The following is a 24,112-nucleotide window of genomic DNA, read 5'->3' as shown; positions in this document are numbered from 1 at the left end:
GGACCAAGCCACGGAGGTGATCTTGACCCTGGGCCAGGCCTTCGAGGTGGCCTACCAAATGGCGCTGAGGGACAAGCTAGGAGGTCAGACGGTTCGATCTCAGTCCGCCAACCAGTTGACAACGTTCTCCTCGAAATCCCCAGCGCCCATGAAGATGTCCGTGTCACCAGACACCGCGGTAGACAGCAACCGTGTGCTGGACCAGTCAACACCCCCGGTTCCGATCCCGAACTCGTCCACCGCGAACACCAAATCAAAGCAACGGTCCAAAACGTCCATTCCCAATCTCATCGTTCAGTCCGTAGCCTCCTCGCACGACGCGAACTCGAACTCCAGCTCAGGCTCGAGCAACACCGCCAACTGCACCTCAAGCTCGAACCAAGCCACCAGCCCCAGCACCAACTCTGTCAGCAGCTCCAACTCCAACACGAGCACCAATCAGACAGCCAAGCCTCTGGTCACCCACGGTCGCTCGCACTCGGTGAACGACATCAAGCTGAACGGTAACCAGCTGAAGCTGGCTCCGACTCCCGTCGACGACATCGGGATAGGCGTGAAGGACATGAAGCCAGGCTCCAGAGCACCCATCGCTTTATCCGAGGAGCTCTAGGCTCTGGGACCATTTGGAACTCGCCTGGGAACCTGGCGATAGCGCTCTGCTGTCACGACTGGCGATCACTGCGATAGTTGGCCCCCTGGCAGGTGAACGATCGCAGCTGAATTTCGCGGCTTCACCTCCGGAGCACCGCCCGCCATGGCTGAGCAACGGTAGGCTCTGGATCCTCTTGGGATTACAACTGGCAATCCGGGGAAAGCTCAGCTTTCTATCGTCACGGGCGGTGATCATTTCGATTGCTTGATCGATGGTAGGTGAATGATCGCTGTTTAACTCGTGAACGAAGGTAGAATGTTTTGGGGGACGGAGGTAGACTCCTTTCGTGATGTTTTTGTGGGGGTAGATGTTGGGAAGTGTATAGGTTTGTAGGGTTTTAGAGAATTGTGGAAGGTTTTTAGAAGTTGTAGAGTTCTTTCGTTTTTTGGGGATTCTGGGGGCGTATGCTTTCATTTGGAAAGCGATTTGGGAGTTCAACACTTCCCGCGGTGAATGATCGAGACTCGACGTGTTCGCCGCGTCACCGATAGCAAAGAGTAGATCAGAATTTGGTATTAGAATGCAAGCGGAGGAGGCGGACAAGTGACTTTCGGTCTGATTTCTCGATCGTAGAATCTTCTCTAACTCTACACGTATGTACGCTAGCATGTCTCACGTGTCTGTGACGTTTCAAATCCCGCGGCAGATCAGCGCTACACCTAGATCAAGAGGGAGCAGAACCTACCTTCTCGGTTACATCACTCTGTACCCAATCAGAAACCAAACGTTACGTCGAACTAAATTACTCAGATTTGTAACGTGGTCTGCAGCAGATGGTTCTCGAAACGTCACTGGCCAACGTGTCGAGACTATTTGAGTCTTGTAGCTCGACTTCGCTCTACGGAAGTCGAGCCGATTTCTAACTCCGAACGAGCGCGATCTTTCTCGATTAGGATTAATGCTCGCGAATCAGAGGGCGCCGGAAGCGCGCCCTCGGTGTCTTTTTAACTCTCCAAACTTTTGTAGTAGCGTTATACACGTGGCGCAGCGCCGCGCGCGCCGCCGACGTGGAACTTTGTACAATTACTTTCCCCCCCGGGGGGCGAGTCACGGGGGAAGAGGGCCCGTGACGGCTCAGGTAAGTGGACGGACCGTCGACACTCATTGCCAAATTCCGCCAAAACTTCCGGCAACGGCGTCCGAGCGAGACCTGGGCGTCGCTGTGATCTTCCGCGGGCATCGAGGGCATTAGGGAACCGAAAAGTACTCGCCTGGAAGACGGAGATGCTCATCGTTTTATACTACCCTCGCGTTCTCGCGCGGCGAGGTAGCGAAGTGTCCGAAGGAAGGTAACTCAGAAAAAGCTAACCGAACGACAAAAACAACGAACTCGAAACGCCGTGCGACGCGCGATCGTCGCGAACAGTATTATATTTGACTAAAATAAATAGAAGCTCCTCGACACCGTAGACACTTTCTAGCTTTACGATATTTTGTCGGTACGGAAAGTGTGACCAACGTTTACATCGATGTCTCGCCTAAAGTAATCGAGAAGCGAAAAATAAGGGTGACCCGAGGCGGAACCCTCCCCCCTTGTGGCTCGTAACGGTCGCGAGCGCGCCAAGGGAGCATTGCATTTCGACAAAACGAACACACATTCCCCTCCCCCCCCCCTCTCCCACCCGCGTTAGAATGGCACCGGCGAGCCGAGGTGTCACGGGAATGCTCAATGAATTTTTCTTTTCGGCTAAAATAATAACGACTGATGAGATTCTGAGGCTGAATCGTTTGCTAACCGTGGCACGGTGGCGGTCCACGGGCAGATCCGTTTCTTCCACGATCGATTATCCCACCCTCGTTCGAGTCGCCACCGTTTTTTCGACGTCTCGTCGTCATCCACCCAAGACTGACAGCCCTTATCTCGTTTTATATTTCACGTTTAAGCGTTACGTATAGAAGCTCGCGCGCCTGTACAATTCGTGCACAGGAGGAGCACGCAGGAAGCACGTACTATCGCGAAAGAGGCGCACGGGGAGAGTAAGGCCCCCCCGCGTATTTATTCGAGTGTTAATTCGACGAACCTCGCGATTAGGAAACGAGTATTCTACCACGGAGCGGTACCAAATATCTATCTAATGTATATTTAAATACTCCACGAAGCCTGCTCGACGGGCCGAGTCGATAGCGCCGAGGTAGAGCGCATAATCTACTTCGGTGGCAGCTGATGTACGTAGCCTCCGGTCCGATCCGACTCAAGGTGTCATAGCAGTATCGTCGAGCAACGCGTCGTATCGTAGCTCCTTTCTACGGACGAGCCAGGCCTAAGAGACCTCGTAGATATCGAATCGAATGGGTACAAGGGCGATTCATCGCCCGTTTACTGTACGAATGTCGCGGGAGAGGCGCGTGTTTGGGTAAGAGGGTGGTCGGTGCCATTGGAAGGGTACCCTGTACACAGATAGATTGCTCTGTAGCGAAACCAAAGATTGCATGCATGTACATAGACGCAAGCGATATTAGCGGAGGAAGGTAGGGGGCGGAAGGTACGTAGTCGGTGAGGGAAGAAGGAAGACGAGGTGGAGCGTGCCCGCCACGGTGACAACGGGTTGCAGAGGACGCAGGAGGCGAACACGAGATACTGCCAAATAACACACCACCAATTACCACGTGGCTATACGCACACTTTGTATTTATCTCGTTTACAATAGCAGATAGTTATACATAGAGGATTATGGTGTGCTGGAGGTTGGACGATGTCCGTGGGCGTCGCGTGGCAGTCGTTCCGCCGCGGAATGTAATTAAACGCGTATCCTCCTCTAAGCATTTCGGTGTATAATCGCGTAGCGCAGCTATATCGTAGAACCGTAGTGATTCACGTAGATCAGCATGCTTTCCTCGATGTGCCAGTAAATACGAGCTAAGGAAGCCACTCGCACGAGAGTGGATAGTCGAAGGGCGACGCGTGCAACCGATTGCAGGGGTCGCTCGACGTGGATCTTTTCTCAAGGGGTCCGTTGTTCGACAGCATCGACGGTTTGGACGACTGCTTGTCGTGGCACTGGGAGGAAGAACGAGAGGAATGCTTTCGATGACATGGCACTATCGATCTATAAAAGCACTAATTACAGAGCTAGGTAACAGTTAGCCGCGTAAATCGCGGACTCATTGCTGAACGACGGGAACGTAGTACCTACCACGCGAAGGTACCTGTATCGAAGCATTCGAGTTACATGCTCCGCAGTTTGCGATCACGCGACTACTTAATCGATAATATTCAGTGGAATGTTAAATGTATTATAAATGTTTGAGGAAGTAATTGTTGATCTTGAATGTGAATGCGGGGAAGGACTGTCTGCCAGTGTAACAATTTCTTCTTTAGACATTTTGTCTGAACAACGTCCATATCTTTGTAAAGCGAACGTTCTACTACGTGTTCCGTGTACCGTGACGAAGCGTCCTTCGTTTAGGAGTCCGTAACGAGAATTTATGCCAAAACGTTCCATTTTAGATCCACTTTTTTCTTCATACAACTTCTCTTTTCCTACTCGAAGACTATATACACGTATACCCGAGACTTTTCGACAATTTTTTTCAATCAAATCGCGAGTCGAAGCAACAGCCATTTCGTCCGTCAACGAAGCAACACGTAGACTTGCGGTGGGGTGCAAGCTCGCGAAAGTGCCAACGATGGGAGCCTGTTTTTATACTCGACGCGTTCGCTGGATCCGATCGCAGGACCGCGCGCGAGTCGTCGAAGCACATTTACATTTACCCGAGGAACATTACAGACCATAGACACGCGCTGTGCTCTATCAACTGTAAATATATGTCGAGCAGTACGGTAACTATCTCGTTTCTCGTACACTGTAAATTACCTTCCCCTCCTCACGGTGGACAGACGTTTGATTTGTTCGCAGAACGAGCGCAATAGATAGTCGCACGAAATAATTTATTATCCGGCCGAGGAGCCGTGGAGGCACGGCGCTCGCCGCGATCTCTCCGCACTAACGAAACAGGCGTCTACGATAGCGATTTAACTCTAAGTATTTATATGATTAACTATCGAGTAAACGTTAGCTGTGTACACGCGATACTAGGGACTCGATATTCGAGCGGGTATCGTAAAGGGTTTTCGGTGCTCAGACCTGCCAATCGCGCAAAAAACGAAATTCATTCACGGACCAAGCGAACATAAGAAGACTCAACGAGAATGTCGAGGATAGTTGGTAAACTGTTAGTCCGAGGAGGAAAGGGTGCGGGCGTTAAGGGCGAGAGGCGCCGGGAGGTTTGGAGGCTTCCGATCTCCGCGTGCATCCCTCGTGAGTAGAGTAACGAGTCTTCGTGTCGGAGTAATGCCGAGCAACAGTTTCAAGGTGTAAATGTACATAGGCAATATGGTAAAAAGCTAGAGTGTCCTAGAGCGATCACCGTGAATCAGTTCAGTGCAACGATACCAAAGAAACGATCGAAGCAAGGCTTCCTAATTGTACATTAGACGACTATGTGTGATTAAAGTGACATACTGATTATCCCCTGTGGCTGTTGTGTTGTTGTTCACTCTCGTGCACCACCTCGCGTAATCGAGTTCCTTCAAGCTTTCGAGTTCTATGCTTCTTCTCTGGTACATTGCGGAAACTGTATCTTTCATTCACATCTAGCTTCTTTTAGCCATCGAATGAAACTGTCAATGAAATCATCTATGCCCTTTCCATTCAGATAACAACAAAAAGAAGGAGACATAATTCCACCTGCAAAACTGTACGAATAGTGATAGTAATTTGAAAATTAACGACCATAGAAAGAGCTTTTGTTTCTAGTCGACCCAGCCTGCAAATCTACCCTCTGCTTCTCTTCTTCTCACTTCTCCACTCTTCGCAAGGAATATTAACTCACGTTTGTTAATCAACGTCTCCCGTTGCACGTTTCGATCTCTTTGCACCGCGTCCCATATTTTTTTCATCGCTCATTGGAGACAGATATTTAAGCGCGTCTCGCGCCGCCGTGCGTCTGGCGCGTTCCTTCGGAAGCCGAGTTCAGCAGAGTGAAATCGCGGTCGTCCTGATTACGCGCGCGTTTCGCCGGGAAATGCGATGTCATTAGCGCGGCGCTTATCTCCAAATCGCATCAATTTGCGAGGTGAATTCGCGTGATCGTTCTCTCACATCCGTCAGGCGGTACGCGACGCGAAACGTGCCGGCAGAGAAAAAGAGGACGCAAGTTTCAAATCTGTCTCGTTAGCATGTCCCCCGGCCGCGAGATTCTTCAAATTAATTATGGCGGGTGTCGCGCGCGTTTCAGGCTTATATATTCGCCGGTCCGTCGAACGCGGAGCTTGCCAACCAATTAATAAAAAAACCTTCGACTCAGCTGCACACTTTGAAACTTTACTTACTCTCTCACAGTAGGGTACATCAAATTTGATGAACGCGAACATTCGTGGATGGCCACTGTCAGCATCTGCACGATACTTGGAAATATATGTTTCTCGTGCTCGCTCGTCTTCCTCTGCGTTTCGCTATCGGCGTAGAAATAAGTTTTCACTTTAATCTGTGTCCTATATCATTGTCTTTCATGGAACGCTAGATTAGCAGTTACGAACGTAGATTAGCTTGCGAACTGATTCCGGTGGAAGCGTTTCTATCTCTTCTAGAATACTTGTACAATCGTCGAGCTAAGGATTCGTAATTTATAAGAACTCTCTTTCTCTTTGCGCACTATAATCTGTCAGCGATTTGTTTACGCGATTAAGAAGGACATCCAGTCACTCGAAACTTTCACACCCCCGCGCCGAAGATCGCGGTGGAGATTACGCAAGCGATTACTTTTCGAATGCCAACGCGCCGATCATCCCCCGCCGCGAGACCGCGCGGCGATCGATGTTCGTACGCGTGTAATTTTTCGCCCCCCCCCCCACTCGATAATTCAGCTTCGCTCTCTCTCGTCGAGCCATCATCCGCGGCGATACTTTAGATTTATGTCCGAGCGCGAACCAATCGGCAAGACTCTAACCTTTGCAGTCGCGTAATCGTCATTCGCTCTCCTAATGGTAACGTTCGTTAGCAAATTAAGGACTCACCATTTCGATTTTCCAATCTGCACCCACTTCTCGTAGCATTGCCCGTCGATGGACCATCGATCGTCATTGCTCGCGTGATCAATATCCTTCTCGCAACGAGGAACGTCTGTAGGCGTCGAGGCCCTTGCTCAGCCGAATTAACAATTTCTTTGATAAACCAGAAACGACTCGATCGTTGTCTCGCCAATCGTTTACAGCGCTCGACGCCTACAGCGGGGCGTAGACTCGCATGCAACAGGATCGCGCGACTGCGCTTGCGACGAGCAAAAGACTGGTTACCGAGGTCAATTCTCTCTGCTATTCCCGCAGATACAATTCGTGTCGTCGTTGTGAATCGGTAGAAGCTTTTAATGGAATTATACTCGTAGCCACCCCCTCGCTCCAGCTACCCATCACCCTGAGGAGCATCGTCCTCCAGTTGTGTTCGGATGGCTTGCGACACCGGGCTTTTGCGTTTCACCCGAGCGCGAAGGTGGAACTGAACGATGATGTATTCGGGGGCAGGCGCACGGAAGCCGCCGTTCCGTGGCCCAGTGAGGATTTAGATCTGTACATAGCCGGGATCGGGAACGTGTAAAATACAGTAGACTTATGTGTGTAGCAATGTAACACGGTGATCAGCGGGTGACGGAGAACGAGAAGGTTGTAAGGCGATCGTCGATCGTTCGGTTACACTTTGCTTCCCTTGCGTCGATGTTTCCTCCTAAGTAGTCGTTGTGATTCTTCTCTTAAACGGTTCGTAGAGATTCGATTTTTCGCCCTGCGCGAGACCATCGACGCGTTCACTGCCGCGCGAAAGGATATTCCGCGGAGGACGGGACGATTTCGAACGAAGAAGAATTATTACGATAGAGCGGCTCTTTGAGCGAGATAATGTTAGCGGGGAAAAATGCCGGTGGAAATTGTGCGCGGTGGACGCGCGATGGTGCTCGCCAAGTACGATGTTAGATGTAACGGCAGGTGAGAGTGAGAATTCGAATCGCCACGCGGTGCAATAATTTCTCGATTCGTGGATCTCGTAACAGTGCTGTTTTCAATTCTGTTCATCCGAGTTAGTGTGTGGTATCGATTGAAGATTGGCACAAGCGTTCTATTGTGAAACAAGCTGATCTCGAAACCTCAACTGTCACTGGGTTGCATTCTTTGGAACCCCCAAGTGCATCTGCATCTATTTGTTAATGTATTCAAATTTCAATGCTCGATATTCTGTTGCTTTTTTTTTTGTCGGTCCAAGCTTCAAACGATCGCTATTCTTCGACCCAGGGACTCCGTCTCGGGATTCGGATAACTCATTCGGTGGAGCATTTCTCAATCCACCTGAGCCTTCTACTTTCCACACGCGCGCGCGCGTATTCAGTTTCTCGCGGTTTAAAAAGAATGCAGCCATCGAATGACAGTGATTCGCATGCTTTATATTCCCAACCCCCCTGCGGTTACTGTGTTCGAAAAGGAAAAATTAGGGCAGCGCTTGATCGTCGTGCAATTCAAGAAGTGACTGAAGTAGTGATAAAAAAAAAAAAGAGAGACGAGTGTATTCGCTGATAAACTGTGCGCCCACGGTGCCGTCCATCTTCGTCTTTCATCGTCCATTTCGGGGGAGCCTGTCTAAGCGAGGGGATGTTGAGTTGGAGACACTTTTCTCCGTTCGAAGAAGCGCGGACCGTGCGGGCGAAGAGGGGACGCTCCGTGGGGCACGACGATTGTGCAAAAGAACGTACAAATTTGAAAAAGGTGAAGGTGGATAGAGGTGAATATGATCAGTGTCTTTTGAAATCAAAAGGATACGCGTAACGGAAGCTATTGCCGAGAGAATGCCATATATAAACGCGCTATTTTGTACCGAGCAGCCTGATTAGACGCAAAACTTCCTACGTTCTTGGACACATTATATTTATTATTGTTCATGTTTATTAGAATGATATATATATGAGACAGAGATTATTCCCTGGATATCTATAACGCCTTGAAAGAATAAAACGGATACTTTACGGGAGGAAGCAGCGTTCTTATTCACACCCGCACGACTCTTCTTTTATTTTCAGGAAACAGTCTTACAGAATTTCAGTTTCCAAAAGAATTGACAAAGTTTCAACGATAGGTTCAATCATTAGTTTAATTTTCCTACGAATATTTAAGGAAACCATCTTTCGAGATTTCAGTTTTTAAAAGAATCGACAAACTCTCGAACATAGTTTCAAGTTTCAGTAATTAGTTAAATTTTCCTACGAATTTTAAAGAACCCATCTTCCAAGATTTCACTTTTCAAAAGAACTGAGAATGTTTCAAAGATAGTTTAAATTAGTACCCAGTTCAATTTTCCTACGAATTTTAGTTCCCTAAGACGCGTATTATCGTAATTATTCACAATTGCACGCATCTTTCCATGGATCCCATTTTCTAGAAGTTGCTCCCGTTGATTTTCTTGGTTTGGGAATAATTTGAAGCGTTCCAGTGTATCTTTTGGAAGCAACTTGAAATTCGACGGGGCAGAGCCACTGCCGAGGCACGATTCTGTTTTCAACCAACGGTGCATCTTGAACGTACACTTTCGCGTGTTATTTCAGTTGTTCGAAAAGCAAGTCGCGTCGGATCTCTAATTACAGATTTATGCGTGTTCGTTCACACGTGTACGTCAGAGGATTTTATTTGCTCATTGATCGTCGATCGCGACACAAAGGTAAGGAACATTCCTCGCTCTCCCTTTTCCTGGATGAACACTATATTTGGATTTCATTTCCTATCCTCGTACCACACACAGAATATATGTATAATTAAACAGTCGCTTAATTCCGGGAGATGAGTTGGTTTCCGGAACTGGATCGAAGGAAAGGGTTGCTCCTCCCAACTAGCCGTGTTCCCCTATCAAATTAGCATTGTTAGTCGCCGAATCGATATCGCGGCCTGCACTTTGTACAATTTCATCGCCGTTTCTTCCGGTCGTGCGGGCCCCTGCAACGTAAGCAGCCAGCCAGCCCGTTGAAGATGCTAATTAACCAAGTTTCAGTCTTAACAAAGTTTTTCGATTAGCCGGTATATTGTTATACGATGCGGGCTGGTTGCCGTCGTTGCTCGTTATTATCTTCCCAAACGAACCGGCAATCGCACGGTGAAACGCGGCAAAATAATGGGAATGCTCGGCAAGTTTGGTCGTTAAAATCGCCAGTCGACCTTGTGGATTGTTACCCTTGCTGTATTCTTCGGGAAACTGAAACTTTCCTAACGAAAAACGACGAGACGTGCGTCTCGCTCGGTTCCACGCGGCGAGAACGCCCGCGGAGTGAACCAACTGGATGGTGCGCGCCTGGTTATCAATTAGCGAATGTTTCTGCATGGTTCTTGGGAGGTTCAGAATTTTGCAATCGTGTTACGGTTGATCTTTGTCAAAGTTTAGAGTAAAAGAGATAGATCTCGACATTGGAGCATCCAGAGGGGGGACCAAGGGGACCTGGCACCCTTAAGGGGAAACACCACTGTGACGGCCGGAAAAGTAAGCTATTTTTTAAGATTTTTTTCAGGAATAATTTACAGTTTTCATGGAAAAATTTTATTACCTACTTTTAGTACGTTGTCTTAAGAGACTATACAAAAAAATAAATAGGAAAACATCCATAAATTATAATATATTAATTAATCTTCTACGCCTCCCCACGCGAGCTGGTCGAAGGTGTAACTATGGAACAGCAGGTCCGAAATCAAATTTGATTTTTCTTTTATAAACTATATGAGTGTAGTTTCCGTTCTACATACCGATTTCTTAAATAAATTATTTCTGTAAAAATGGTGCGCTTTAGAAGAAAAGTTTCGAAAATTCGCGAATAAGATGGACAGTTTTTCGAGTGTATTTCAAAAAACTTGCTCTCAATCAAATAATCCATACGTACAACGAGAACTACACTCATATAATTTATAAAAAAAAAATGAAATTTGATTTCAGACCTGCTGGTCCATAGTTACACCTTCGATCAGCTCGCGTGGGGGGTCTAGAATATTAATTAATATATTAAAATTTATGGATGTTTTTCTATTTATTTTTTTTGTATAGTCTCTTAAGACAGTGTACTAAAGGTAGCTAATAAAATTTTTCTATGAAAACTGTAAACTATTCCTAAAAAAAAATCTTAAAAAATAGCTTACTTTTCCGGGCGTCACAGTGGTGTTCCCCCTTAACCAAGGGGTTTTCTAAGCAGATAAGAAACCTGGATTACATTCGGCACTTAAATAAATTTTTATAATCACTTAATGAATTCTACTGAATTTGCATTAAAAATATTTCTATCCGTTCAACTCGGCTCCCCTAAGATTAAATCCAGAGTACGTCACTGGATCTCGAGATGAAAGAGCCTAGAATATCTACCTCGGGATTGAGGTTCGAGGGTATAAAAATACAGTGACAGGTTTTCAGGTAAAGTTCCCTTGAACAGATAATAAAGATAACAGTCTCGTCGGTCTCTGTTTACCTGGAGCTACCTGATCGACAAGTAAAGACAGGCCGATGCACACGCCAGAAATAGTTAATACGCTGGACCCACAGCGTGCAAAGTCAGCCAGAAAATGACGGATATCTGTGTTTTATGTTGCACGTTTGCCTGTTTCGGACCGGGCCTCGGTCCCGATCTGTCGTTCGGCTACATCTCGTACGTTTATCGTTCCGATCTGGCACGTCTCCCCGATTGTCAAAACCACCCTACTCCGGCGTGCGCGGAACCCCTGGCTGCGACGCGGAACAAAAGAAATAAACGAGGGCGTGGTGTGTGCGTGACATTGTTATATATGTACGTACATACAGGTGCGTGTAAACAATGACGCGACGGCTTTTCCCTGGGCGAAAGGAGAAAAAGACCAGGGAATCCCGAAAATCCTGGATCCCGTGGCGGGGCGGGGGGGTGGCGACGACGTCGACGACGTGCTTGGCAACAGTAAAATCGTCGGCTTCGACAGAGACGCCCTGTCGACAGGCGTATTCCTTCGACAAATCGTGCCACCTTACCCTCTTCCGTTGCTCTTGCCACTGGCTCCTTTTTCTGGCAGGGCAATCCAATTTGTTCTTAGATACGTCATTTGGTCGATGGTCCATCAATCATACCGACGGTTTACATGCGCGGAAGCAACGGCTTTCCACGCTGCTTTCTCCTGTCGGCGGCCGTGCTTCTCCTTCGACAGCTCTGTCGGACGCCGCAAGGCCGTCTCGACTTTCCAGAGTCGACGAGGCTGATTGTGAGTAGAATGAGGTGTGCAGGGATTCCTTAGGGCTGCGCAAATTGTGAAGGTGGGAGTGTTGAAGGGGAGCATGGAGATACGATTCTTGGTATTACGGATTTCGAAATGGGATGAGGATAGGGGGATGGGATAGTAGTGGTGAGCGATAGTCACAGGCACAGTACAGAATTAATAAATGCAGAATTTGGGATCAGGACGTGACAGATAAGTTATGGTGTCCTCTCCTTAGAAACTGCTGATAGCTGGAGACGACTCTGCAACTTCTGAAGAACTCGGGATTTCCTTAGAAGCTACTAAAGCCTCGGGTGATTTCTGAAGTTGTCGAAAGCTCTGGGTAACCTTAGATGCCACCGAAACCAGGCAGCGATTCAAAATTGAGGGTTCTTTCAGAGACACCGCTGCCAAGGGAAGCTACTCAAATCACGTCACGGATCGAGGGAACTCCGCGAAGCTATCGCAAACAGCAAAGGGATTTTGGACGGTACCAAGACCGAAGGGTTGATAAAGTAAAACGAACTGTATTAGCTACGAATGACCTCAAGCCCAGACCAATGTAGTCTCAAAAAAGGAGAACTCTCTACTTGACAATAAGAAGCCAGGAAGAGCTTTCAGCAACCCTTACAAACATTGTCCTCTTTCATCCGACAGATGCTCCCTCTAAAAATCCACTTCCATCACAATCCACGGACGATTCTGAAGAGTTTCCTTATATCTCAACAAAGTGTGTACGATCAACAGAGACTGTCACCCTCGACTCGAATGAAGACGACGATTTCCAACCCCTGGGGCCATTAACCGTGATCGAGGTCCACGCAGCGGTGAGAAGACGGCCCGTGAAGAGACTGGAAAAAGCTGAGCGAGGCGTCGAGCGGCGAATTAATTAACGCACCAGGCCGCGGCCCTTTCCCTGGATGGAGCGTAAGGGTCATTACGAATGGGTTGTATATCAATCTCCACGGGAGCGTGGCAAGGCGTAATATACGCGGCCGTAGGTTAAAACGAATGGGGTCCTCGGCGATGGCGCGAGCCCCGATACGTTATCTGGCCAGACGGGGGGGGGGGGGGGGCTCCGTGGACCCAGGTCAACGCGATGGGGGGATATCCAGGAGGTCAGATAAATTTGGCCCCGGATTACGTGCCCGTCACTTTCATATTCATCGAAATACTTCACCTGAACGACCGGTCGTATTTTTCTATCGGGGACTTTGCTGCTCCCGCGCTTTCTTCCTCCTCGCTCGCTTCGCCTTCCTTTCGATACCCGCCCCCGTGATAAGGGTGGCGGGCGATTTTATGGAAGGATATCGCTGGGCAAGCGGAGGAAGGGCGGTTGTGGAGGGAGGAGTAGAGAGTGGCGATGGAAAGGAGGAAGTGTGTGGTAGGGTAAGATGAGGGAAACGAGGGATGGTAAATGCGAGAGAAGGGGATGGATGAGCAGAGGATGGCTTAAGGAGGAATAAAAGAAGGAGAGCAGTGCGAGAGGGTGAGGTGGAAGTGGACAACAGGGTAAGGACAATAATAGGTGGTGTAATTGTTGTGTATCCTTGTAATTACTATTAGATACGTGTACGAGCTGTGCTTCATCCATTCTCAGCGCATCAGGTATTGAATTTTTGTCGACGACGGCCAACAGAAGGCCGCCCATTAAGTTGTCTTTATATGCCTGGAGCATCCTGCAATGATACGTGCCCTGTTTTCTTACCCGGGGCCAAAGTATCCCTACAGAGATGTCTGTTTATCTCACTATTAAACCGCCGGAGGAGCTGCTACAGGATGGTTACGACAATGTTTGCGCAGGACAATCCTCCATGCCGCTGGCGACGGTCCTTAAACGTCCATTAGATGTTTTGTTTGCAGAAAGTCAGACTCATCGGAGTGTTGGAAATTGAAAAAAAAGAGAACGTCCTTCTAGCTCTTTACGAGAAAATGCACCACGTGATTCTTCCGTTTGTTGCGTTGTACTTGTGTCGAACAGCTTTGATTTTATTGCAGGAGAACATTTTTCTGTTGAAATTTCACATAAAAGGAATTAAGGGGGTAGTGGACTATTAGGTGCGTAAAATCGTTAGTTCCTTTGACGCTAAATTACTTTGATATAAAATAATCGTTATAGTCGTGCTTTGCACAATCTATTGTGGACACGTTTGCGAGTAATTACTAAAAAAAAATATCGTCGGAATGTATAAAATTATCGAAGTTATTGAACGTTGAAGATAGCACTGTACGGCGCGTCGCTGCAGGTGAGCCAATCATCTGAAAGCAAAATGCTTTGAGGGGACCACTTTATACACCAAAATCTACAGAGTGGAACTTTACCGATGAATTTGAAAAAAAAAATTGTGGAAGTTACACACGAATTAATTTTTTCATCTGGTTAAACATCTGGAACTATCTTTCTTAAATAGTTTTTGAATTGGTTGATTTATTATTAAAGAATTAATCAATTACTCTGCAAATTTTGATCACAAACAAATTTTTTACACCTTCTTTCCGACGAGTAATCTCTTAAATGAGCAGAAATTGGGACATTCGCCTTATGCCAATACCGCTCTGCGAGGCCGTTACTCACTTAAGTTCGCTGCTTTAACTTCTACAATTATTTGAATTTCTTGATGAAATTCTGTTTAAAATGTTCATAAAGGATAAGACAATCGTTACAAGAATCGGTTCTATAACCGCTTTGTAACTTACATAGGACCGAAAAAATAAAAGTTATAGGACCTAAAAAATAAAAGTTATAGAGCTATATAGGAACCGTAACTTATACTTATATAGTCCGATATTTAGGTTCTTTATAACAGTTATTCAGAATAAAGATTCTTCATAACTCTTTCAAGAACCGAAATCTTTATAATAACGTTTTCAAGGCCTGCTAAAAACGAATTCAATCCAACCGAAAAAATTCTTTCCTCCCACATTCAACAAAGCAAAATGAACGGGAGTTCGGACCCGCTGACACGATTCCTCAATCGTCCACCGATTAAACACTCGTTAAACCTCCCTGGCTTACCTTAGGCGCAGCGTTCCTGGCTCGTGCTACGGTGGTCCTCCTTCCGTGTATCCTTTTGAACGGTGCAAGGCCTCGAGGGGGGCTCACCCTATCGAACCGTGACAAATGCTTGTACAAACTCGGAACAAACGGTGCGTGGCCAGATCTGTTACGTGTCGCTGCGATGAATCGGCGTCTCCGCATTGTCGTCGCGGGGGCCACGTGGCCCGAAAAACGTGGCGAATTGTGTTTTTCCTCGTCGTCGCCACGGCAGGGTGGTGTGGGACGCGAAACGCTGCTAAGAAGGAGGGGTGAGTTTAGACGCGGGGCGTTCGACGAGAAAATGCCCCAGCACGGGATCGGGCGGGATCGTTTTCGGGAGAGACACTCGATGACGAGGACAGTCTCTGCTTGGAGCCCGCACAGAAACGTCAGTCAGGCTTAGGACGAGCAGGATCTAGATGTTATCTAGGACATGGGACGGTGCAGAGGCCGATGCGCCTCCGTTGTGTGTATACCGTTACCTAATTATTCCGCGGACCCTTCGGCCCTCGACGCCGAGGGGGAAGAGGCGCATCGAACTGCTGCTGACTTTTAACCGCTCTGAATCGAGGTCGAGGAGAGCCATACGAGCATCGCAGGACGATGCTCTCGGTCGGGGGTAGTGGTTATAGGGCTATCGAAACGGCGGGACGCCTGAGATTTCCATACGCGAGATCGTTAGCGGGGAGAAACTTCTGTTCGACGGTGTTACGAGGTAATAGAATACTGGCTGCTGGGACTCGGGCGTTCTTGGGTGGAGTGGTATTGGAGTAGCTCGGGTCTAATTGCGACGCCTTTCCTGTGGCCTCGCAGACTGTCTGCTTGACGAGTGACGTTGAGGAACAGTGGAGTCTGACGGTGCATACGTTTAGATGGGTTTCGATGTTGTTCCCGAGATAGGATTTATGGAATTTCTTTAACTATCTTCGAGGAGCTAGGTTCGTGTCTTTGTGCCTTTTTCGTTGGCACGATGTTGCTTCGACGGAAGCGGGACGTTTCTGTACGATGCTGCTGAAACGGAATCATTGCTTCAGGCGCTATTACGCATTTCATTGCGCTATCCGCGATATTACCCGCTGGCCGTCGAATTAATAATTATTTAATACATGTGCGAGGATCGGTGATTCGATATCTGAAAGTAACATCCGGTAACGAGATTATTTGTCGATCAATGACCACGAAATCATACCGGGCCGTATACCGGAGCATAGGGTAATTGAAATTCTCGTGTTTGGAATAAACAGTGCGGGCGTGCATAGTGTTCGGGGATGAATTTAGCATCGACGCCGTTTTGTTTGCACACCGTGGCTCTGCGAACCTCAATAGAAGTCCCTAGGGGGGCGATTAATGACCTTGCTTCCGTTAATGAAGCGACATAGGTAATCAGCTTCGATATTTTCCTCGAGGTAAGGTCTTACTTCTTAATTCTCTCTGTCTCGTTGCATAAAATCTTAATACATCTATGCAGCCCATTTATCCACAGATTGAATTGTAATTTCATCCAATGGTTCATACCTCTTCAACCTGCATAAACTTCAGTAAAACTCGGACCCACCTGCTCAGAAAAAAGAAATATTTCATCCAGTCAATTAAACCTCGGCTTCGTTCTCTCGAACCTCTAACTACCCCAGTCCATCAGCCATCGAGGAACTCTGCCGATTGTGCGAGAAACGGCCAAAAGAAAACTGCCTGTCGGCGGTGTTAAACAGATGCAGAGCTAGCCTAACCCAACCTACTGATCGTTACATACCAGCCTCGATATTGACATTCGCCAGTGGGATTGATATCCAGGGATGTCGCCGAAGGACGGAGCGAAATGGAGAGCGGCATGCAGAGAGGGGCCAGAGGGCGTTGGAGAGATATGCGAACTGCTCGTTCCATGGAATCCGCCGATATTCGCCATATTGGCAGTATTCCTCTCCGCTTTGCTCCCGTTCCTCGGTTCGCCTCCCTTTGCCATACTCTCCGCCCCCCTCACCACCAAGCCTCCACTATTCTGTGCACACGGGAGCGTGGCTGTGGCTGACGCCGGGCATCGGCAGAGCTCCCGGGTATCTATCGGATAATTAGCCGGTGATTACGTGGCAGTCATTCGGGCGGATATCAGTGCCCTCGACCCTCGACCTCACCCTCGCCCTCGGGCAAGAGGGTAGTACCATACAGCCATGCTTGCAACCTGCATTCCACTCCCTCTCCGTGTCCCTCTATTTCTCTCGCTCTGTCCCGCTCGGTCTGTCTATATCTGCCTATCCATCTAGCCATCTGTCCGTCCATCCATCTTCCTCGTCACCCTCTCTCCCCGCCCGGTCGCCCATACCACCTCCCGGCTCTCGCCACCCTCTCCCATCCCTCACCTAATTCTCTCTATTTCTCGCTTCGATCCTCTGTTCTCCTCCAGGCATCCTCCATTCGCCTCCTCTGTTCACCTAGCTCGTGTGGGGAACGTCCACGGACCTAGGCACAGTCGCTGCTCCCCAGAGAACTCTAGCCCGCACTTCCTGCATCTCGTTACTGACGCCCAATGCACTGCTGGCTCGCATTATGGACCGTGGAGATACCATAGTTTCAGGTGTACGCCAGGCCAACGTGCACGCGTGTACATACACCCGCGCGGAACGGTGTTGACGGTGAATACCTGTGCATGTGCATACACCCCGGCGGATGGCCTGCGTGGAGGATGGCCTCCGGGGTGGTGGCCACCCAGGTCACCGAGCGACGCCGTCAAACAATCTCATTATCATTCGATTCACGGTAACAGAGAGGCCCGCCACGTTGCCCGGAACTAAAGGGACACCCTTATGGATCGGGAATGATGCCTTCTTTATGGCTGGGAATCATCGCCGCTGGTCGTCTGTCAAATTGACTCGCATTGCGAATTGCTTTGGCTACCTCCTGTCGGATTCCTGCGCTTGTATGGAATCGTTGGAGACGGATGTTTATTATTCAATGATTTTAAAACGATCCGACCTACACCATCCACATAATCGCAAGGATCTTCTTCATTGTTGGGGGTTAAATAGAAGGTCGACACACTGGTTAGATGCTGGTTTATGATATTATATATATTGTTACAAGCTTCAGTTAAAAGAAATGCAGCAAACCTAGAAGCGCTGTATTTAGTACCTATATTACAATGCTCACGAAAACTACAGATGGAGGATTATTCTCGGTGTTAAAAAGCTCGTCGTTGCGCGATGTCCAACATTCATCCTAACAGAAATGGATTGCCTTGCGTGACGAAAGTAGCTCCTCCTATTCGCGACACCCGAAGCTGCTGCTCCTCCACCTCCGTTCTACGAGCGAGTCGACGGAAAAGAAGACCCCCGCAGCGTCGACATCCAAGGGCCAAGGGTGGCCTGCTAGCCAGGAGGAAGAAAGGAAGGGAAGAAAGGAAAAAGTTAATGCGACGCAATTAAACAATTTGAACGGCGGTCGGCGCACGCGGCGCGAGAGACTTCAAAAGTGCCACCACATGTGGGCACGAGATGTAATCAGGGAAGTTAATTGAAGACCCCACCCCTTGCACCCTACTATCCTCCCCTCCCTCTGTCCTCGCCGGTTTCTTTCCCTGTTCTATGCGTGGCGGCGCGTTGCGCGGTGCCTCGAGTGCTCCTATTGGGGCCGCGGGTACTTGTGCAGCCACGGATGCAAAGCCGAAGCGATTGACTCATTCAACGGGAATAAAAACACAACAAACTTCTGGCGAGAAAGGGGATGGCAGGGTACGAGACAGAGGTGGCGAGGGGTGTGGGCGAGAAGGAGGGAGATCGCGAGGGGGGTGGTTAAGGTAACGAAGAAAGAAGGGAAGCCGCGGATTTCACGTGACGTCACGAGCAGAAGGCATTCAGATTGAAGAGCGCTCGATGACTCTCGAGATTTGTATTGCCATTAATAACGAGGCGGGGGTTGCGCCACGCTCCCTCCTACGCCACGGCAATTGCTCCGCAGCGCGCGTTCACAATGTGTACAACTTGTACGAGCTGTGTACGGACTCGTGCTAGCCGGGCACTTACCTCTGCCGGCGCACTGGACGCGTGCTCGGTGCTGCGACCGTAAAGCAACGACGCGCAGCAGAATCGTGGCTTTGGCGGTGTCTTGACGAACGTTCCGACGGCCACTTGCGGGAGGATCAACGGACTGTCGCTACTCGCGCGTGCACAGGGTCGAGCGGTGCGCATTGGTCGCTCTTTTCAGGCTGCTCGGGGATTCCTGACGGCTCGGTGGCTCCGTACTTTGGTGGATGCCGGTGTTCCATCCGAGGGGCTGTAAATGGGTAACGATGCTTCGAACAGTGGCATTAGGACACTGATTGTTTCAACTAATCTATTCGGTACACGAAGGTGAAGCTCATCCGCGGAAGAGCGAACCTTATTAGTCGCGCCTCGAAGAAGAAACGGTCCCTCAAGGAACAGCCGTTCTATGTCTTTCAAACTTTAAGCCCCGTGTATTGATGACACCCTTCGTAAAGGCTTGAATTCATCGCAAGTGTGTATACAGGTCGCTCCACGAGGATTCCCGAATGAAACACTTGATCCCCAAGTATCAGCGAGCTAGGGGATGCTCTCCTCGAGCAGGCTGAGGCGTCGAAAGCAGATTAAACGGCAAAGTATTACGCGATATGCCCCTGGAAGCTGTGCGGGAAGAAAGGCCGACGTGAGAACGGGCCGTGGGTGGCTGGCGGCATCGATTTCAACTCGACGGAGCGATGCACGTGACCAGAAGTGGCCAGAAATCCCCTTCGGCCGCGTCCTACAGGCCCCGAACCACCCCTGGTTCCGTTCCTCCTCCGGTTTCCGTACGTTCTACGGCGGGTGGTGCGCGCCGTTCGCCAAGTCAAGCGTTCGACACACAATAGAGACGGCTTAAACGGCTGTAATTACATTTGCGGCTGAGTGTCGGCTGGATGGCAGCGTGGTCGTTGCTGAAAGATGGCTTGGGGTTCGTTATGGGACGCGTACGTGCACCAGCACGCTCGTATGCGAGCGTTTTGCGACGGAGCTCGAGTGAAACAGTGATTTAACCGGCGCAGTTGTTCCGGCACAATGAAACATGTGTCTCTGTGTAACCTTACGACTTTGCCTTTGTCGAAGTTGATCATGAATTCGATACTAATGGGCGTCGTGAATAAGTTTGACGCGTTGCACCTGCCTCGCGATCTAAGGATATATTCCGAGCCTTTCGAGAGTTCATAGTCCCTCGAAGTAAACCCGAGTGCTTTCGGAAGACGACCCTCGAGAGAAGCCACAGGGACGAATCGTTTTTATATGAACAACAGGATTCCATTATGAAGTTCCAGCGGATTCTGCGTTAAAAAGAAGGAGGCTGGCGTTGGCGGTATTCGTCTTAGGCGGCAAATTGTTTCCATCGAATTTCGCAGCCGTCATTTCACACGTTCCCCGAGAGTCACGCCGCCCGCGTATCCTTCTGTTCCCCGCTTTTGACGGGCGTTCACGAATATCGCGTGTCATTTCGCAAGCCAGGGCTGGCACGGATCAATCCAGCAACCCTCGTGGCTGCGGTAGTGGCAACGTCACGCGTGAGAAATAAATATGTCACCGTCGACGCGTAACGCGGCTAAACTGTCGTTAAGTTACGGCTCGTACGATTCGCGTGTCTGTTCTCGCGAAATCTTAATATAAACAGGGAATTTTCCGACCGCCAGATACGAAGCTCTCAAATATATTTATGCTAAATCATGGACTTGTGCGTCCTAGGAGCTCGAACCAAGCCCTCTGTATCGAGTGAATCTTTAGAAACGAACGTTCACAGTGATTTCATAGAAAGAGTATCTGAAAAATAAAAAGTAACAGAACTCTTCCTATTCAACGAATACCGATTACTTCCAACATCAGCAGCAAACAAGAAACAGCTATTTCATTCATCTAAAGCTTAAAGAAACATCGTAGAATAGCATATCTCCATAAAAAAACTTCAAGAAAGTAAAAAAATTTCGCGAAGTACACGAAATCAAATAAATCACAAAAGAATAGAAGAAAATAATAATTAGCAAATAAGAAAAGGATAGGCAAATGTCTAGATGTTACATTTTATCTTCGCATTATATATATTAAAATGTCCGCGATATGGGTAATGGAATGTATGAACACAGCATTTTAGCTGTGTGTATGTAGTTGTCATCTTAAGCGCAGTTGGAAAGCATCTTTCTGTACTTGCAGCTCATTTTGATTTCACATCTTTTTTTTATATGCTAATTATTATTATCTTCTATTCTTTTGTGATTTATTTGATTTCATGTACTGGGCCTATTTTTTTACTTTTTTGAAGTTTTTATATGGAGATCTCACTTCTTTTTACAAAGATAATTTGCATAGGGAATGACTTCAGATAATTTTTAATATTATAACTTACAAATTATCACGAGACAGAATTAAGGATAAATTTAGTCACAGCATCATTTTACGCTTCGATTATCTATATATACATAAAATCCTTAGTTTAGATACAAATAAAAAACACTTTGATGATATTCAAATATGTCGCAATTCAAATTTCGGCAATTTACCTTGTGTTTGAGACTGCACTTTGGTTGCAATTCAATGGTACAACGATACATATTTGTAAAAACACGTTTATAACTTGGTTACAACTTGACGGTAAGCTGTCAAAATTTGGAGTAGATTGCATAGTGAAGATAGCGATTGACGAACGAAACATGTGTTAGTTTCTCTTGGCTGAAGGTGTGCGTGTAACGCGTATACGTATTGTGTCGACAAAATTTGGTTGGAGAATAAGAAGAAGAAGAATCAGAAGAAAAATCCTACCGTTTCCGACTGATTCATGAGACGATATTACGATATCTCTGTTATGCGTGGACCGATTTTATTGAATTTGGTCTTATTTGGAGAATAAGAAGAAGAAGAATCAGAAGAAAAATCCTACCGTTTTCGACTGATTCATGAGACGATATTACGATATCTCTGTTATGCGTGGACCGATTTTATTGAATGTGGTCTTATTCGAAAGCTTATATGCGGTTTACATAAAAAATGCCTTTAAATTTAGAAAATATTGCAGGCGTGATATATTAATGAAATAAGTTTCAGGTTAGTTTGGATTAGCCGTGCGACGATTAAATGATAGCGGTAGCGACAGTCGACATATACATGGTGTCTCTCATGTACTTGGCGTCGAGACGCTACCGCGTTTCTAAATTCATTCAAAACGCGCAAATCACACATCCAAGTAAAGAGTCCACTTGTACTCGTCACGATTCAGCAACCCTCCATTCTGGAATTTCGCGAAAGTTCCCATAGGGTCCAATCGAGTGTCGGCCAAAGAAGATTAGCCGGCGAAGGGAAAATCTTTCGAGAGAAGTAGAGAAGAAGTCTTCTCGGTGCTGGGCCATTGTCGAGGTTGAATCGATGGGGGTGAAGCCAGGCGAGAAGAATTCTGGCATCTGTTTCTGTTTCCCGTTTTCTCATCCGCCTTATTGCCATTCCCGTCGTTCCACCCTTACCCTTTTGTCCCTTTGTTTTCGATACGAGGTTGAAACTTTCTTTTCACGGCTGGATACCGAGTATCGTCTGATCGAAGACGATGCTGCCTCGCTTGAAACACCTCCCCCTATCGTCCCCCGTTTATTCCTGGAATATGCATTTACGAGGGATCGGGATCGCGATGCACGCGAGAAAATTCCAGTTGGAGGACGAAAGATTTCGTCCCCAGAGGCGTGGCGTCGATGCAAATTAGCCGGCGGGAGGGCGCGTCTCGATTAAGCTCGATCATTTAACCGACATTGCTCGCATTGTAATTTGACTCGCGGGTGACGCGAGCGCCTGGCGTCTACTCGATTTCCTCCGCAGTTTCTCGAGTAATTTGAGGGAAATTAATTACTGTGACACCCGCGTTTACCGGCATTCCAGAGCCAGTGCGTTCCGCACGGCGAGGGAAACGCGCGCGTGCCGTTTCAAAGCGGCGAGGACGCGTGTAGCGCGAAATGCACGCCTCGCGTGCCACAAAATTCACCCGACGCGACGGTGTGTTCCTCGTTCGCCTGTGCAGTCGGAATTACGTTGCTTTCTCTTTTGTGCCAGTCGTGGCTTCTCACGGTGCTACTTAAATGACATTCATTTACAATCAAGAGTCATACGCTGCGTTGCAGTGTTATCAAATTGCTTGAGTTTTAGTAATAGGGTGAGGTGTTTACCAGAGAGAAGTATCCGTGACATTACAAGCCTAGAATGTTGTGCTGTTGGCTTAGGCTTAAGATAAGGCAAGTTAACAGTTAACTAAAATACAGTATCCCATTTTAGCAATCTTTAGATTAATTTCCATGATCTTTGCCTCTTCTTCCACGCACGAAGCACTTCATCCCCAACCTCGCAAGTTTCCCACAGATTCTCAGGATGTTCTCGCGAAATCCTTCCTCCGCATCTTGAGGAGACGTGATCGATTTGTACGATGTTGACGCGCCACCCAGCAACCATGGAGGTCTGGAATTAAAAAAAAATCACTCGGCCAAGTTGTGCTGAGGGGTCGGCAGAGGGTGAATGGGGTCGTGGAGGGCGTCCGTTCGCAACGGGGACGGTCGATTCGGCACGGACGGAACGTTCCCGATCGAAAAGTCAGGGTGGTCGGTCAGGTGAACGATATCCGTGTATATAGTTATACAGGAACCCTAGGAAACGAGCTTACTGGTGCATTCCCGGCGAAGGCTCCTCGCGCGCGTGCAGGAGCGTCCGCGCGTTCGTTCGTCTGACGCTTAATACCAGTTTCACGGCTTGATAAGCCGAAGCGTGTAATTTTGCAGCGGCTCCGGAGTCGGATAAGCACCAGGTTTTCTAGTTAAGTGGACCACAAAATTCGGGGAAGCCTATATAAGGGTTTTCGAGGTGGTAGGCGATCAGTCGAGCCACAGAGCTCTGCGGCACACCATCCGCCGCCGAATTGTTTCTCCCAGTTTCCCCGTATCTTACTCTCCCTTTTGCGTACGATCTTCCCTTTCTCCTTACACGTCCTCGAGGAACGTACGTCCGACGCGTACTCGCGTGACGACTCATCCGCGAGGTCGAGGAAGAGCTACGTTCGAATCGTTGGATGCGATGTTCAATGGCGAAGAATCGGAGACCAAGTGAATTTGAATAGTGCCTTTTCTTATTGTCGTGTTTCTTTCTTTTATGGATGAGAGAGATTCTCTAAAGGGAAGAACGAAGAACGGAGATTATTCGAAGCTGAGGAA

The 24,112-nt window shown here is 48.1% G+C and overlaps 1 protein-coding gene across 2 annotated transcripts in view; it reads left to right on the top strand.

Annotated features, from left to right (window-relative positions):
* LOC143366715 (ankyrin repeat and SAM domain-containing protein 1A) overlaps positions 1-8,661 on the top strand; it is a 70,829-nt gene extending 62,168 nt beyond the window's left edge. For both annotated transcript variants that reach the window (XM_076807991.1, XM_076807990.1), the window contains one exon: positions 2-8,661. In XM_076807991.1, coding sequence (XP_076664106.1) covers positions 2-610 — 609 coding nt within the window. In that variant the 3' untranslated portion in view covers positions 611-8,661. The remainder of the gene's footprint in view (position 1) is intronic.
* The last annotated feature ends 15,451 nt before the right edge of the window (positions 8,662-24,112 follow it).

This window comes from Andrena cerasifolii, chromosome 3, assembly GCF_050908995.1.
Source record: "Andrena cerasifolii isolate SP2316 chromosome 3, iyAndCera1_principal, whole genome shotgun sequence".
Classification (NCBI taxonomy): domain Eukaryota; kingdom Metazoa; phylum Arthropoda; class Insecta; order Hymenoptera; family Andrenidae; genus Andrena; species Andrena cerasifolii.
The sequence above is the reverse complement of the archived record's forward strand: the minus strand, read 5'-3'. Positions and strand labels throughout refer to the sequence as shown.